Source organism: Ischnura elegans, chromosome 5 (genome assembly GCF_921293095.1).
Source record: "Ischnura elegans chromosome 5, ioIscEleg1.1, whole genome shotgun sequence".
NCBI classification, from domain to species: Eukaryota; Metazoa; Arthropoda; class Insecta; order Odonata; family Coenagrionidae; genus Ischnura; species Ischnura elegans.
The window spans coordinates 32,822,117-32,838,412 of NC_060250.1; the positions used below are offsets into that span (position 1 = coordinate 32,822,117).

A 16,296-nucleotide genomic window follows, 5' to 3' on the forward strand; every position below is an offset into this window, starting at 1 on the left:
AATGTCTTTATTCATCCACGGCGAGGATTGGCCCTCGCGGATGCTATATACAACACATTTATGAAAACATTCAATACAACGAAACATACAAAACATGTACATTGGATTAAAACATTAGAAACACATAATTAAATTTACATTTAAAATAAAAGAGAAGAAAAGTCCAGCTCAAAATACTCATGAATTGAGTACAGTGGATAATTGCACAGCCACTTTTCCAGCACATTTTTCAGTCTAGTGATGCTCACTGATCTGGCTTTGCTGGGTAATTTATTAAATAATTTTACTCCCAAATTGTCAGACTGGTTGTTGGTCTTAAACAGCCTACAGTAATTAGTATTTAGGCTATTTTTAGCCCTAGTGTCATGAGAGTGGATGGTGGATCGAATGGGGTAGGTATCTAAGTTATCTTTAATGTGCATAATGCTGCGAAACACAAAGAGGCTGTAGATGGTGAGGATATGAAAGTTTTTAAAAATTGGCCTGCAGTGGTCACGGGGCCCAGCACCACTCAGAATCCTCACTGCTTTTTTTTGCAGTTTTAGAATTTCTTTGGTTTCTTTTGCATGTCCCCAGAGTCGAACACCATAGGCAAGAATACTATGAAAAAAAGCAAAATAGGCTACTCTCATGTACTTTACATTGATACAGGTTTTAAGTTTCCTCAATAAGTACAAAACCCTAGAGAGTTTTTTGCTGACTAGGAAAACATGTGAATTCCATGTCAATTTAGCGTCAATATTGAAGCCTAGAAGCCTGACAAGATCATTGTTTAGCTCAGTACTTTTAAGACAGCATGTAAGATGTTGTGTCTTACCATTGTTCAGAAAGAGATTATTGGCTGTAAACCAGAGTTGAGATTCTTCTATTGCCTTTTTTGTAAGAAGTCTGACTTGGCTAGGAGTATTGCATTTCTGCACCAGAGTGGTGTCATCTGCATATATCATGCAGTCCATAGAAAGATTGTAAGGTAGGTCATTGATTAGAATAAGGAACAAGAGAGGACCAAGGACGGACCCCTGAGGAACTCCATGTTTCACTGGAAGAAAATCGGATTGGTTACAATTTACTTGTACCATCTGCTTTCGATCAGTGAGGTAAGAGGTCATGAATTTCAGCTCACTGTTATGAAAGCCGTAGTATTGGAGTTTTTGCAGGAGGGTAGCATGATTGACGCAGTCAAAGGCAGAGGTTAAATCACAAAGTGTGAGTGAGACACATTGCTTGTCTTCAAATGCCCTTGATAAATTTTTTACCACTGACTCAACTGCCAATTCAGTGGATTTCCCCGGGCGAAATCCAAACTGGGAAGGGGTGAAGAGATTGTGTTTCTCAAAGTGTACTAGAATTTGTGTATAGGCAATAGTTTCTATTATTTTAGCGATCACTGATATAATGGTGATGGGCCTATAGCTGTTGGGAAGAGTAGTGTCTCCTTTTTTGAAGACAGGTATGACCTTAGAATATTTTAAGGAGTCTGGGAAGTATCCAGTGGAAAAACAGGCATTAATTATAATAGATAGAGGATGAGCTATAATATGTATTATGGACTTAATCAGATCATTGGAAAGCCCATTGATGTCACGACTGGTGGAGTTTTTAAATTTTTTTACTACATTGAAAATATCCCTCGTACTAATCCATTGCCACTGAAATTTAGGAGGGGATATCAGGTGTTTATTGAGTAGTGCTAAGGCATCACACCTGTTATTTGTGATTTTTGATAATGTGGTGTCCACGGTATTGACAAAGTGATTGTTGAAGGTATCGGGATCAATTGTAATAGGAGATCTGTTTATAGAAGTGCCTTTTTCCCTATTGATCACATTCCAGGCAGCTTTGAATTTATTAGAGGCACTATTAATGAAATCCATGTTCGCATTTTGTTTCGCTTTTATTGCTGCGAAATGATACTCCTTATTCAATCTTTTATACACTTGTTTCAAATCCTCAGTGGGTAGTCGCTTGTACTCATGATAGGCATGTAGTACACTTTCCCTGCGTATTTGGACCTCGGGATTGTTTGAGTGGCCACGTGATTTAAAGAATTTTCGGACTGGGACAGCTTTTCTGGGAAAGGATTGATTAAAAAGGGAGATTAAGGTTTCAAAGAACAAAGAGAAATTTGAATGACTGTCGTTGAGTGAGAGTAAGCTAGTCCAATCCACACCACCAAGCAGGCCTTTAAAGACTTCAAGGCCGTGAATGGTGATTGGACTTATGTACCTAGTGCTGGATTCCCTAGGTGGACTATTGTTAATTGCAATCAACTGAAAGAGTATGGCCATATGGTCTGCAACAAGAGGATCGATGACAGTAAGGTTATATGCATGAACATTAAGAGTGGTTATCACATTATCAATACATGAATTGTTCCTCGTGGGTTCACTGTTTACACAATAGAGGTTGAAAGATCTCAGGAGATTAGACAGTTGCCTGCTACTCTTAGAGGAATATCTCATATCAATGTTTAAATCAGCACCAATTACAATGTTAGCATTAAACTGCATTAAATGACATAGTACCTTTTCAAGCTGTTCAAGAAACTTTTCAGGGTCGCCATTAGGTGACCGATATAGGGAGAGAACAATGAGATTGTATACACACAGAATAACAGCTGTGATTTCGAAGTGCAGTTCAATGCAGTACCTAGTAGTATCGATTACTTTAAATTGAAGGTTCTTTGATAAAAATATGCACACACCACCATGTATATGATGAGAGCGACAGAAAATTGAGGCAAGATTGAAACCGTCCACCTGATAAAGGCTACCTTCATCAACATGAAGCCAATGCTCACTGATACACAGAATATCACAATTTACTGAGTTGAGAAATAGTTCTAATTTAGTTATTTTATTTCGGAGACATTGTACATTCAGGACAGCAAGATTAATGAGTTCCTTACCAGCTGTTGGTTCAAGAGGAGCACTTCTAGTGATCGCCAAGTTGGGATTCCCTAGTCACAAAACACACTTAATTATTTCTGAGCACAGATGATTTTTCCCTTTACTGTTCAAATGAAGACCATGACGAGTGTAGAATGAATGGTCAAGGCTATTTGTATCAATCATTGTTACATGATCGAAGTTGGTACTAAGTTTTAGCAGATCCTCATTTACCTTTTTAGTCTCAACATTGATACATGAGGTAGCAGGAAGGTCATGGCGATGACTCATCGCCGATGAGGAATGTTGGCAATTATTACGTTGGTATTTGAAAGCTTTGACATCAGATTACTCATGGTGTGAACAACAACTTTACCCTTATTGAGGTACACATCATTCGTGCCGGCCATGATGATTATGTGGTCATTTTTGGTGAGGTTATGTGAGATCTTTTCACAGGAGTTCGTGATCTCTTGATTTGTGGGTAGTTGCCTCAAGGGAAAAAAATTTGGGGTTGGGGGGCCTACAGAACCCATTGCCCTACCCCTGGCTATGGTTGTTACTCCTTTGAAACTTGAATATTGTGTATTTTTTTGTTTTTCATGAGTTTCCTATCATAATTTACGTATTTTGTTTTATCATAATGTTTATTTAAAATGCCTTTTATGTCATCAAGTGAGAATGTGGTATAAGTTTCTGTTAAGGCTTTTTATCTTTGCCTCCTATAATTTGCTACCTTGACAATATATTTTTAGATATTTTGTTGAAAATAAGACTAAAAAAAAGAAAAATATAATGTAGCTTTCAAGGTTGTACAATATGTTTCGTATGTTGTCTCCATTATCTATTTCATAATTGCAACTAAATTACATCATTAATATATAATTCTTTTTTATAGGTACGACGAATGGTTGCAGTGCTTATTGCTGTTGCCCAAAATAAAATTGAAGTCACTGAAGTAAAAAATATGATTGAAGACCCCAGCAATTATGGATGGAATCCAAAGTTAGTAACAAGAACAAAAGTCTCCTCAATGTTTACTTAATCATTTCTCCAATTACTGCTACTAAATCTGTATATATAAGGTTATGAACAGGGGTGCCGACATACAAAAACTATTGGGGGGCCCAAACCAGGGATCTTGCCCCGGAAAATTTTATAAGTAGTGAGTTTTAAGTTTTTTAAGCATTTTAGAAGAGTCATATGATCAACATTAGAACCCTGATAACTCGAATCTTGATATCTGGACACTCCAGGGAAAATCGACAAGCCTGAAACGTTTTTTCCTCACACTCATAACAAATTTTGGAGGGGGCTCGGGCCCTCTCAGGCCCCATGGAGTCGGTGCCACTGGTTATGAACCTAATAAAGACTATTGAATATGTGATTTAAATCACTCTGTTCATACATATTTGTTTTAATCTTCAACTTTGTTCATTATTCTTATCTTTCCTCACAGAGCCTGTACTGCCCCACCATATGGGTTATATCTACTCAAGGTTGAATATGATCCTAAGGATTTAATTTTTTCTTCTCAGTCTGCAGATAATATAAACCTTGACATGGAGGGCAATAGTGAAATTGTGAGTTAACCTCTGTTATTTAAATGACTGGTTAATTTAGTTCCAAATACTGTTAAAAATTTTATGAGTGAAAGATATTACCATATTTGACGGCATATAAGATGCACCCTCATTTCAGTATGTAACGAACCAGAAAAAAGTGTGTGCAAAGGCACAGCACCATGACAACTTCAGTTAGTTCTCTTTGGATCTTACACGATTGTTCATAGCAAAGGGAGGCGATGTATTTAATGTATAGTGCATCAGTATCATAGAAGCAAGCAAAATAATAGTATTGTATGTATAATACAAAAAATAAACGATAAATAACATCACTTAATAGCATTGAGCTTAATAATAGCAATAACGAATACAACATTCTTCAATTGAATAATGAATATACATCAGTAAATATAATGGAGTCAGTTTTGAATATTTACCGATGGAGTTTGAACCTTCACGTATAAGACTTGGGTGATTTTTTTAAGCAATTATTATGGAAAAAAGGTGCATCTCATATTACTGATTTACACTGTCTGAACTGTATTTCAGGGAGCAACTTCTGGAGCCTAGGAGACATTTCAAGTGAACATTTTAATGCCTTCTGCAGGTGTGAAAAGTTGCCTCATTCCTAACACAGACTAAAGGGAGGACCATCTGTCATAGGTATCAATAATTGTATATTCTGGCTTCAAGAATTCTTTCTTTTATCATTGGTGATATAAGAAAATACCTTTCTGAGAACTTGTACCTATTCTAATGGAAATACATATTATTTTTGATAGCAGAGCCAATTATGCACTTAACACACTGACTGTGGCATGATCCACCAGTAGGTCACACCTAGCTTCTTTCCCTCACAAAGGCAAATTCACTGTTTTTCTTCATTTTGCAGCTGTTGCCTTTTAGCAGAATGAGAAGTTTGAGATATATAACTTGGTATGTCTATACTATACATGGTAACGAATGTGTTGCAAGCAGAAGTCAAGTGTGATTCACCTGAGGGTCACACTCTTGCCAGTCTGGATGATTCCCAGGAAAAAGGGCCGACCGTCTGCAACTTAGCCCACCAATTACAATCTTACAAAAGAAAACCTGTTGTTGCACAATTTTGCTTGAAATGTACTTCTGTGTGTTACTCCATCCCACTCACATCACTTCTGGATAGATTTTGACGACTTAAGTTCTAAAAAAGGGTGATAGGCACCCCCTGGGTGGCAACGGATAGAGGCTCTGGGCAGACCCCTAGAGGTTACAACCGTGAGGGCTGAGAACCAAGTACACCTGGTGGCAGTCCATCTTACACTGACCTCAATCTAATTCCCAGGTTGTGGAAGCCCAGAAATTAGCAGTGAAGAGTCTCAGCAGTGGGACTGTGAATGGGATTGTGGGATTTTTGAGGGCATCAAAATAAAGGGCCTCCATCATAGCCCCCGGCAGCACTGGGTCCAAATGGTGGCTGTCTTATATTCCTCCATTTTCTTTTTATCTGCTTGCATTGGTGGAAGGCCCCTTAAGTGCTGTGCCAACTCGTAGCAGGGGCTAGAATATGAACCTAAGTGTGACCCAGTGGTGGGTCAGACTTAGGTTCTTGTGTACGCAGAATGAGGCATACTCGTGGCCCACTGGTGGGTCCCACAGCAGTCTGAACATGGGAAGGGAGATTCAGTGCTGCAGCAAACTTGTCAAGGTTTATTTGGTTGGTGTTAAAAAAATTCATGCAGCCTATATAAAATTGGGTTTTTCAGCAATTTTCAGACAATTGCATTATAGTCAGAAGAATAAGAAGTTTTATTTTTCAATGCATCTCCTACTTCTAGTGCAATGAAAGGCAAAAAAATCTTTGGCCTTAACCCTTTGGCATGAATTCATGATGTTCTCTTGGCAAGCAGATCACATCTCAGCTGCTCCTCACTTTGGGGCATTCATTTCTCTTGCATGGTTTGTATTTGTTAACACTCTAGTGATAAGGACATCCTCCCATTAAGCTCTTCCCCATGAGCGATTTAATGAAGCGAAACTTGACATCAGCGACCCCCCTCGCTGCACCACTGCCTGTGGTAGCATGTGGTGAGCTCTAACCTTGCCTAACCAAACCAACATTCATAAAGAATCTTACTGAGCTGAAGAGGGGAAAAAATTAAGTCGGTTCAATTGATTCTTATTGAATAGGGTGGTTACCTATCAATTTTTTATTCCCTAAATCGAAATATTATTACTCCTGGAGTACGTGTTTCACGCTTTTAGATTTTTAAATGACAATACATATCTATTTTTTGCGATTAAATGAAAAGTGAAAATTTTCAAGCATGCGAAAACGCGACAACTAAGTATGAATGCTTGGAAAAGCCAGTGTGACGTCATTCTGATTCTGCCTGCCACCATGTGAGGCCACCTTGGTGCGAGGCTATGATGCAGGCTGCTAGCAGGTAGCAGAGTACCCAGCTAGCAGGTAGCACTTGGCTTAAATAGGGATTATTAATACCCTATCAAACGAAGGAAACTTTCCAACCACAGGCAGTTTTTATAGGTGATTATTAAGACATTTTTCCCTGAGCTCTGTGCCTCATGCATGCATTGGTAATCTCAGATGATGTAAAACTCCCGACTACTCGTATAGCATCTAGGTCCCTGTGACGTCACGTGGAGTGGCATCGCATGGGCACCAATCTGACCTTTTTCAAATGAGGTTAAAATTGACCATCAACATTGGTCTAAACTGGGATTTCTAAAACCAAATAATTTGTATTTTATGTATATAATAATGGTGAGTAACAATCGCAATCAATGCCTTCCATTTTCTTTGATGAAGGAAACTACCCTATTTATGGAATTGTGAATTGAGCCAATACAAAAATATATTATCCGACCTATCAGTAGTTAAGATTAATCTGAAAAAAATATGGCTTAGTTTCCTTTCTTGATCACATCAGTTGCCCCATGTTGCATCCTATGCACCTATACTTATTGACAATTTCAGGAAAATTTAATTTTACATATGTTCGAGCCTACCAGTAAATTCATTACATCCATTTACTTTCATGTGAATCAAAGTCTTTATTAAGTTTTTGTTTAAGGCATTATCCTATTGATGTATGACAGTACTTTTTGTTCTTGGTAACTTATAATCAGGGAAATCCAGTTTACCTTAATTGATGGTTAGTTTTTCTTTTTCAAATTTGTATGTAATTCCATGTTCATTAGATTTTTTTATGTACCCTTACACATTTTGGTAGATAAAAAGTTATCTGATTGCAGAAGCTGGCCTATTAGCATGAGTAATTATAATGGATGATGATATTTTCAATTAGCTTTGTATTCATTTAGCAAAAAATTTGTTTGAAGATGTAATCAACATTTTGTACTTATTCATTAGATCTTTATTTTCTCATGTTTTAATTATATTTCAGTGGCAGTGAGGAAAGTGTCAACATGAGTTTTCTGAGAGAAATAGCATCAAAAAGGAAGGATCTACGTCACTGCCAGACACTAATTACAAATACTTTGGGCGAAAGCTTTCTGGAAGATACTGAATCAGGTTCAGTTACCAAAGTATCTAAGTCAAATAGTAGTCCAGGATATGTAATTGACTATAAACCAGATCTACAGTTGGCTGAAATCATCCCTGGCTTGTACTTAGGATCTCAGGACCCCACTGGAAATAAAGAATTACTTCAAGCTAGTGGCATTACGCATGTCTTAAGCCTTGGAGTAAAACCACTTGATGTGCCAGAAATTTTTTTTGATAGTGCCAGTGATGCGTCAGGGATGAGCAGTGTTGTGGATCCCCAGACTAATATAAGTTTTGTGTTCGTCCCATTTTTAGATTTACCTGAAGCATCTCTCTCTCAAATTTTACCAGAGTGCATTCATGTAATCGATTCTGCTCTGTCTGAAAGCGGTAGGATCTTTGTACACTGTAATGCTGGAGTTTCACGGTCTCCATCAGTTGTTTTAGCATACATTCTGCGTAGGTCCCACCATAGAAAACCGTGGGCATTTGTTTCATATAACGGGAATAGTGATAAACCTTTGTGTCTTTTTGAGGCAGTAGAACTTGTAAGAGCAAGACGACCCTGTATTAAGCCTAATGCTGGTTTTTTTGACCAACTTAGGCAGTATGAGTGTGGACTAATGAAAGAAAATTCTCAGGAATGAAGAATTTGTGCTGTACGGCATTCATGTTTTTCCCTTATGCTATATGCTTATTGAATGAATTACCATTTTATGAAGGCATCACTTTGAAGTTTAATTTTTCAGTGAGTGTAAATTTCCAATGCAATAAGTACATATTAGATTTTGCCTTGAGGAAAAAAAGATTGAAAAATAAACTTCAATTCGTTTGTACATTTTCTTCTATTCATGTGCATTTTGAGTAGGTATCTGAAAATCACCTCTTAGTTAAGGTTTCTTGTTATATTTCTTGGTGCTCTGCTCAGTTCCTGGAAACCTTTAATATTTGCTTTGTAGGTAGTAGGAAGATGATTTTGAAGATATGTATAAGTTTTTATACATCATTGTTTTTTACAATAAACCAAAATTAAAAAGTTTTTGTTAATTTTCTCTCTTAATTATTTACTTTAAATTGTAATCTATTGCAGTCATTTTGTAAAGATAAAAATGAAGTAGAGCCCTCGCTAAAGCACATTAGTAAAATGCTTGTGGGGGTTAATATAATCTGCTTAAGGTAGGGGACTAACAAAGGTCAATTTTGATATATAAATCATGCTGGTAATAGACAATTGGCATTACCTTTTTTCTTGCATTAGCTGGTACAAATTCCAGTATTTAATGTAGCTTGCAGTAGCACATAAGACATACTTGTTTTTGTATTCAGTTAGTCCACAAGCAGCTGCAGCAGTAACCTTTTTTTTGCCTAATTAATTCTTTTAATATCAATATCTTGGTTGGTCCAACATTTTTCCCTTGGAGAAGAATGTCAAATGCTGTTGAAAAGTATTTTTTTTTCATGAAATTTGATTAACCGTAATAATCATTTTTCCATTTCTTTCATAATGGGAAATTATAGCAGTTTCAAAATACTTGATGCACAAGTATGTATGGTAGGCATTCATACATGTATTCTAAATGTGGTTTCTTGATGTTTATGGCTACTAAAAGTTAGCATATAGATATACTTTACATGTAATTACGTTACTAATATTTTTTTCTCAAGTGTGCTGGGTGGTGCCCGTTAATGGATTAAAAAGTTGCAATGCAAGTAGGTCATTATTACATAGGGAAATTAAGGAGAGAAGCCCAATCTCACATGAGAGAGGAGGGTTCTTGGGAAATATCACATGATTTTAACCACAAGAAACTAAAATTGTGATGAAACTAGGTTTTAAAGTAATTAAAATACACTGCATGCGAACAAATGGAAGATTCGCGCAACCTGCTGTCGTGAAGAACATACAAGAACCAGGACTTCACATCACTTCCACTGATCTCAATTTGAAAAAACACTAACAACCACAATTAGCTTAAAAAAGTTTACTCCTGCATCTACACTGAACAAAATAATGAATAACGAACAAGGGATAATTAACATTAAGCTCTTTCACACAAACAAACAACTATGCAAAACACAAATCAGCAGTTATTGCATAATCACGAAAATAGTGGAATTTTCGACTCGGGGGGGGAGGGGGGGGGGGAGGGTGGTCTCACCAAATCTCAAACATCTTCCCCACCCTGCGTTCAGCAATTCATTGGGACACTAGGCCATAACGTCATCACACCAACACTACATGTGGCGCACCCTCCCCACTCTTACGCTGTCATCGGTTAGATTAAGACATTCTCTTCCCTGATGATTGTTGCCTAGCCAACCGAAAAAAAACCTGTTTTGGAGACTTGAAATCCCATTTTAATTAAGGCAAATTAAAATTATAAATTTCAAGTAAAACATGTTTTTATGCTAAAATACGGCTATATCCAACACAATACATATTATTTATTGCATTTATATGAATGCCACCCAGTATCCCCTTGTTTGTTCAGCAACTGCCGCCCAGCAAAATCTGTTACTCGAAGAACAGCAGCATATGAGCCAGGTGGCAGCGATGCACACACAGGTCCTAACCTGCAGTGTTTATGCCCATAAATATTTCATTACTCAATGGCTAAGTCAGTGTATTTACTCATTCAAAATGATTTATCATGATTATTATTTTGATGTGTACATGAAAATAAAACACATACAGGACAAGTGCTCCCAGGAAAAAATGCCTTAAGTTATGGAACGTAACAAAGTATAGGCTATTGATAAAGTTCGAGCTGCACATTAACAATGAGATTGAATATGTACTTAGCTAGTCTTAAGTTAAAACAATTAAGCAAACTAGGTTTTATAAATAAAACACACATAATGAAACACAGATTGACATATGTACATAATATAAATGCTTATTGAAAAATCACACTTGAGTTTGGGGGTAGGGGGAGGATAGTATCAAGCCAAATCTCACAATATGTCTCCAAGGGTGGAGGGCGGGTCAAAATATTATCAAAGTCACCTCATGTAATTAATGGATGCCTCCATATGCTTCACGACTCTTGGGTTGGATCTTAAAATGAAAATGAATAAAACTGTATTTCAACAGCATAGGTACCGATGATGGGCAGACGAGAGAGTATTGGGAGGTCAGAGCCAAAAATATTTCTATGGAGGCTTACTATCTCAGTCTACCATCAGTGAGAAAGGCCATCTGTTCTTCATCACTGACCACTTCAATAGAATTCATCAAAGCTATGGCCAAAACATTATTTCCGTAATTAATTCAACGTTAATAAAAACTGTGCCCCAGAAATTTTTGGAATTTTTAGAACCCCTTGACCCTTCCTCCCTACAATCTTCACTGAACCCAAAGTTTCAGAGCTATTAGAAAATGATCATGAGCATCATCTTTTATAATCGACTGTGGCTTCTCTCTCCATCATCATGGAATATTGAACTCTCTCTTCTGGGCTGGAAACCCATTTTCAAAGCTAATATTGATTCCTGGAATATAATGCACTGCTTACAAGAAGCTTAATACATAGGATGCATTATTTAGCACAAGGGATTGTTAATAAGAGCAATGCATTAATGACAACAAAGGAATAAATGAACTAAATACTCCATGATAAGTACCAAACCAACCTTTGGCTTGAATCACTGAGTCAGTTAAGTACTTGCGACCACTCTGTATTTCATATTTATTGTTCATTGGTAACAATGATAATAAAATTAAATCTGTTTGAGGTACATATATTTCAAAATAGTATTTTACATAGTAAAAAGAAACAAATTAGCAGATAAATACAACACTTCACTATACTATTGCACTTATTTGATTCCTAAAAAAAATCAAATTACTTGTCATTCATTCTACATAACACACTACTCGTATGTTTTGCAGTTGTTTAATATCTTATTTAAACTGGCCAACAGACAATATCAGCCTTTTATGACCATTCCACACATATGGTTATTATAAGTGAGGGAAGAACATTTGAGTCAAACTGCACTAGGCACTGTTCATAGCAAACACTTTTATATTTTCATCCGGACAATGACTTCTCATTATCATGCTGCATCAATTTTGTCCAGAAATATACATTCTATGAATCTTATAAAAATTCTGTTTGGAATAACTGTTCATCTGTGCTCAAGAATGAGTTTTACATTTCTAAGTTGCTTATGAGAGAAGGTATTGTTAGCAGTCTCCATCCGAGCATGAAATATAAAAAGCACAATTTGAATAAAATAAAAGGGTGATAAATTTCTTCCAGGAGTCATTTTATACAGTATGTTTCACTCCTTGGCTAAGCTAAGATAGCTCTAACAGAGTCATCCATTTCACTCGCAGTTTTTTTTAACTCACAAAGGCTGTTGATTGGCAAAAGGAGCATCTATCATGTACTCCAGCAATGAGATTAAATAACAAATGAGAAACTGCTGACAACACCATGACTTAAAGTGGCTTCAGTTAGAATGTATGGAATGAAAGGTAAAAATATGGGAAAAGGGGTTGCAGCCAGGCTGAAATATTATTAATCAGGTGGTGTCATAAGCGTAGATGTAACCTTGCTGCTGTAAGACATACAGACGTTTCTCTACTGCATCCTTGTCTGAAATTGAGAAGGAAAAATGGTAAGATATGCGTAACCAGCATTGATACCTTGAAGAATACGTTAAAACTATGATGATGATATAAAAGAATTATAAAACAAGGAAAATATGTTCTTCTAAAACATGAGGCCTCACAAATTGCAGAAAAAACTTTGAACAACCACATCAATATAATTTTGTTTTCAAAAATTCATTTTTGGGAAAGTCCACAGAATTTAAGAAATTGCACGAATTCGAAAATTCACAAATAATTTCTGATATCTCAATATTTTCTGCATAAATTACATTTTTGCCACACACACACATAAAAAAATTCTCATTAAAAAATCAACTCACACTTTGTAAGTAGTGCCTTATCTTGCTCATGATGGACATGCTGGGACAGGCTGTGCAACAATATTTGCGCTGTCTGATAGCGCTGGAAGCACTCTTGTGGATTTCCAAACAGTTCATCCAAAGCTGCAGACTGACACTGCAATATAGGCACACTTCTTAATACATGTACAGTTATCATCAGACTCACTTATTCAGGGTTCCCACTCTAACTACATTATAAAATTCGCTGTTTTTCCAGGTTTTCACAGTCTAAATGTAATCAAATTCACGGTTTGTAGAAAAAGCATTTTAGGCAGAAATATTGATTGCGTAACAATCATCGGCCCCACGTCAACTAAAAATGTAACAAATGCAACAGATGCCTTGAATGCAAATGCAGCAATGAAAGTGCTATCTCTTATAACGTCACCTATAGTTAGCAAAATTCAGGTCCGGCTAAAGGTTGTGTGTGGGAAAATGGAGAGAGCATGGTGGCAGGGAAGTGAAGAAGTGCCTGATTTTTTGCCAGGGTTAATCTCTTCCAATCGCAGGCTTAAGGTCAATGAGCTGTCATGACACACGGACCAATTAATAATTGCACTTCGAATACACGTGTGCAGAAAAACCTATAAACTTTGAATTGCACTATGAATTAAGGTTACTGTTGCAATATTGTGACAATTATCTTATAACCTCATACAGGAAAGGAAAAAAATGTTTGAAAGTCTTTAGAGAAAGAGCTCCCATCCAATCGACCATAAAAACTGTTACCTCCCTTAATTTTGTGTTCTCCCTTTCCCTCGTCCAACTTATTCCTTGCTCCTGCTTCCTTCATTCCCAACCAGTTTTTCCTTAGACATTGAGAATGAAGCTATTGGCTTCGAAAGCTCCAAAAAAAATTTCTCATGAGAGAGTTTTTTTGCGTGTTCCTTATTCAATGCTAGTGACTCGCCACTATTATTAAGTACATATGTAATTGACGGGAGGGGAGTGAAGCACTGAACGTGAGGGGAGTAAAACAATGAATGGAGGACTTATAACACAAGTAGGGGAAGTAGGTTGACTGAATGAAAGAAAAACCCTGCCTTGGATTTTGTGACACAAAGTTGGTAAGGAAATGTGAATGTTTGGATACTCTAATTTTTTTTTTATTAGGAGCCACTTAAACACAGGGTCGTCAATATCTGCATGCTTAGAAAGGTAGATTTCTTTCAATGAGCTCCTTAGGTGAAACACTCACTATATTTTTCCATTTTCTCCCCTTTCTTAATCTACTGCATAAAGAATTGCGTGATATCTTGTCCTTTTTTAGCGAATCTTAACGAGCATGCTCATGAAAATTTCAAATTTTGCATTCAAACTTAACACTTTTATCTTCTTTATCCCCCCACCATAGTGATCACTTCACAAGACAGTCTGTAAAATTGCCCACTTGAGCAACGCAGTACAAGATACAGAAGAAAACCAGAGGCTGACAAACACAGGACATGAAACTATAAATTATGTACATTGAAAAACCAACTTCTTTATCAGCAGGAGTCCTTTCTGTCTACCATTGTTGAAAGTGGGATTTTTTACATGGCTAAAAGACCTTTTTTATGGGAAACAGCTTTCACTTCGTTAGAAGGCCAACTTTGTTATAAACAGGTTCTTAATAAGTGGGTTCCACTGTGATACTGAACTGTTGATAATAATTGTTTTTCTGAGGTGTTTCTTATTTCTGTCATTGAAAGGTAATTATGGCTTTCATAATTTTCTCAAACCCTCATCAATCAACCAACGTATAACAAATTCCAGCTTTTAACGAAGTGAAAGCTGTTTCCCAAAGAGTTATGGGCTAAAAATGATTCATCAAGGTATTTAAAACATACTATTAATTTGTAATGGAAAATTTCAGAACTATGTACTTCCATGTGCTGGGCCTGTTACCAATGTATAGGGACAGCTTTGGTATAGGCACAAAGTGAAAGAAATAAATGCTTAAGGGTTTAACTACCTAATAGATTGTAAGTGATACAAGTATGTAATAACACACTATGGGAGTAAATGCAGAGGAAAAGATAACTATCAAAATTACGCACGAGTCCCAGAAGTATTATATGTAATGCTAAGTAGTAGCAGACTTCAAAATTTGTATGTTACAAGCAGCATGCTGTAGCACCCTTTATGAACCTATACCATGAAAATTTCAATTTTACAAACAAAAATAACTGAAGGTGGGTGAGAAACGAAACTAGAAGAAGTATATTTCACATAGGATATCAATGCTAAAATAAGGCAAGTTAGATCAAGGAAGTCTAATTAAAAATAGTCTGATATATTTACATATGTGCCTTAATAAACAGATAGAGGAGGTAAGGAGTAGTTCATCAATATTAGTTAAGCTTACCATTTCAATAGCATGATTATAGAGTATTTTATCAGCAGTAATGTTTGTGGTACTTGGATCAACGCCTGCTCTCTGAAGAAGACCCGTGCTATTCAGTTGCTTGCACGTTGAAAGGCAATAATGAAACCTTTCATTCAGCTGACCAACAACTGAAATATCAGAGAGTACATTAGGACTATTAATGACTGAGATAAAATTGTAAGAGATAAACTATATCTTAAACAATAAAAAAAATTCATCTTCATCATCATCAAAATTCATCATCATCATATGCATAATTTAAGTGATCCAAATATCTGAACCGTGCTTCCATACATGTCTAAACGTTTTATAATGTTATCAATTCAGAAAATAATACCAAATATATATTGAAATTACCAGAATGTTATTATTTTTCAACATAAAAGAGGTCTCAATCAAAAGGTAGAGAAGATTTTGACAAATAACAAATTTTTTTGGATGAGTTCAAAAAGTATATGCTTCTCTTGTCTTCTGACTAATGATATTTTACATAGCAAGAAAAGGAGTGCCATTTAATTCATTTTGCTGATTCATTGAATACAGACCTACAATGTAAGTCATCAGTCACATCTTCAAATCCACAATTCTCTCTACCTAATCTTGAATTAAAAGTTTCACTACCAAGGAGTTGTCTCCAAGACAGAATCACAACTCATTATGACTATGAAAAATTCAAATAGATACTTCATATTAGTTGGATAAAAGAAAATTGAATCATTCAACATAAGCCCTAAATATAAATATTAATTTTGAAATCTAAATTAATTCATATTTACAGAAAATCAACTAATAAAAATCATTAATTGATATCACTGTCTGTCCATGCAGAAGCTTGTATTGATATCTTGATGCATTAACTACAGATATTCTCCTCATAGCACTAATCCACAAAATGTTACAGCATTTTAATACCAAGAATAGCATGGAATTTAATAGATCCATAATAGTTGGAATTCAAAATGAAAAAAAAATTAAAACAAAAAACTGGAATTTAACACTTTTGAC

The 16,296-nt window shown here is 36.1% G+C and overlaps 3 protein-coding genes across 7 annotated transcripts in view; 2 read left to right on the top strand and 1 right to left on the bottom strand.

The window, feature by feature from the left end:
- The window catches only part of LOC124158677 (tRNA pseudouridine synthase-like 1), a 42,542-nt gene extending 34,538 nt beyond the window's left edge, over nucleotides 1-8,004 (top strand). The window contains exons 6-9 of one of the 3 annotated variants that reach the window (XM_046533902.1): nucleotides 3,787-3,893; nucleotides 4,348-4,471; nucleotides 5,003-5,116; nucleotides 7,861-8,004. In XM_046533902.1, coding sequence (XP_046389858.1) covers nucleotides 3,787-3,893; nucleotides 4,348-4,471; nucleotides 5,003-5,023 — 252 coding nt within the window. In that variant the 3' untranslated portion in view covers nucleotides 5,024-5,116; nucleotides 7,861-8,004. Of the gene's footprint in view, nucleotides 1-3,786; nucleotides 3,894-4,347; nucleotides 4,472-5,002; nucleotides 5,117-7,860 lie in introns of those variants that run through there. The other 2 variants (XM_046533903.1, XM_046533904.1) reach the window with 2 other exon arrangements.
- Nucleotides 7,883-8,608, top strand: LOC124159661 (dual specificity protein phosphatase 1B). Its single transcript, XM_046535569.1, has one exon. The coding sequence runs from the start codon at nucleotides 7,883-7,885 to the stop codon at nucleotides 8,606-8,608; it is 726 nt and encodes a 241-aa protein (XP_046391525.1).
- A 3,078-nt stretch (nucleotides 8,609-11,686) lies between these two features.
- Nucleotides 11,687-16,296, bottom strand: part of LOC124158678 (serine/threonine-protein kinase ULK2) — a 39,528-nt gene continuing 34,918 nt past the window's right edge. For all 3 annotated transcript variants that reach the window (XM_046533908.1, XM_046533907.1, XM_046533906.1), the window contains exons 19-21: nucleotides 15,271-15,419; nucleotides 12,903-13,038; nucleotides 11,687-12,565 (exon numbers count right to left, since the gene is read on the bottom strand). In XM_046533908.1, the coding sequence (XP_046389864.1) occupies nucleotides 12,492-12,565; nucleotides 12,903-13,038; nucleotides 15,271-15,419 (359 nt within the window). In that variant the 3' untranslated portion in view covers nucleotides 11,687-12,491. The remainder of the gene's footprint in view (nucleotides 12,566-12,902; nucleotides 13,039-15,270; nucleotides 15,420-16,296) is intronic.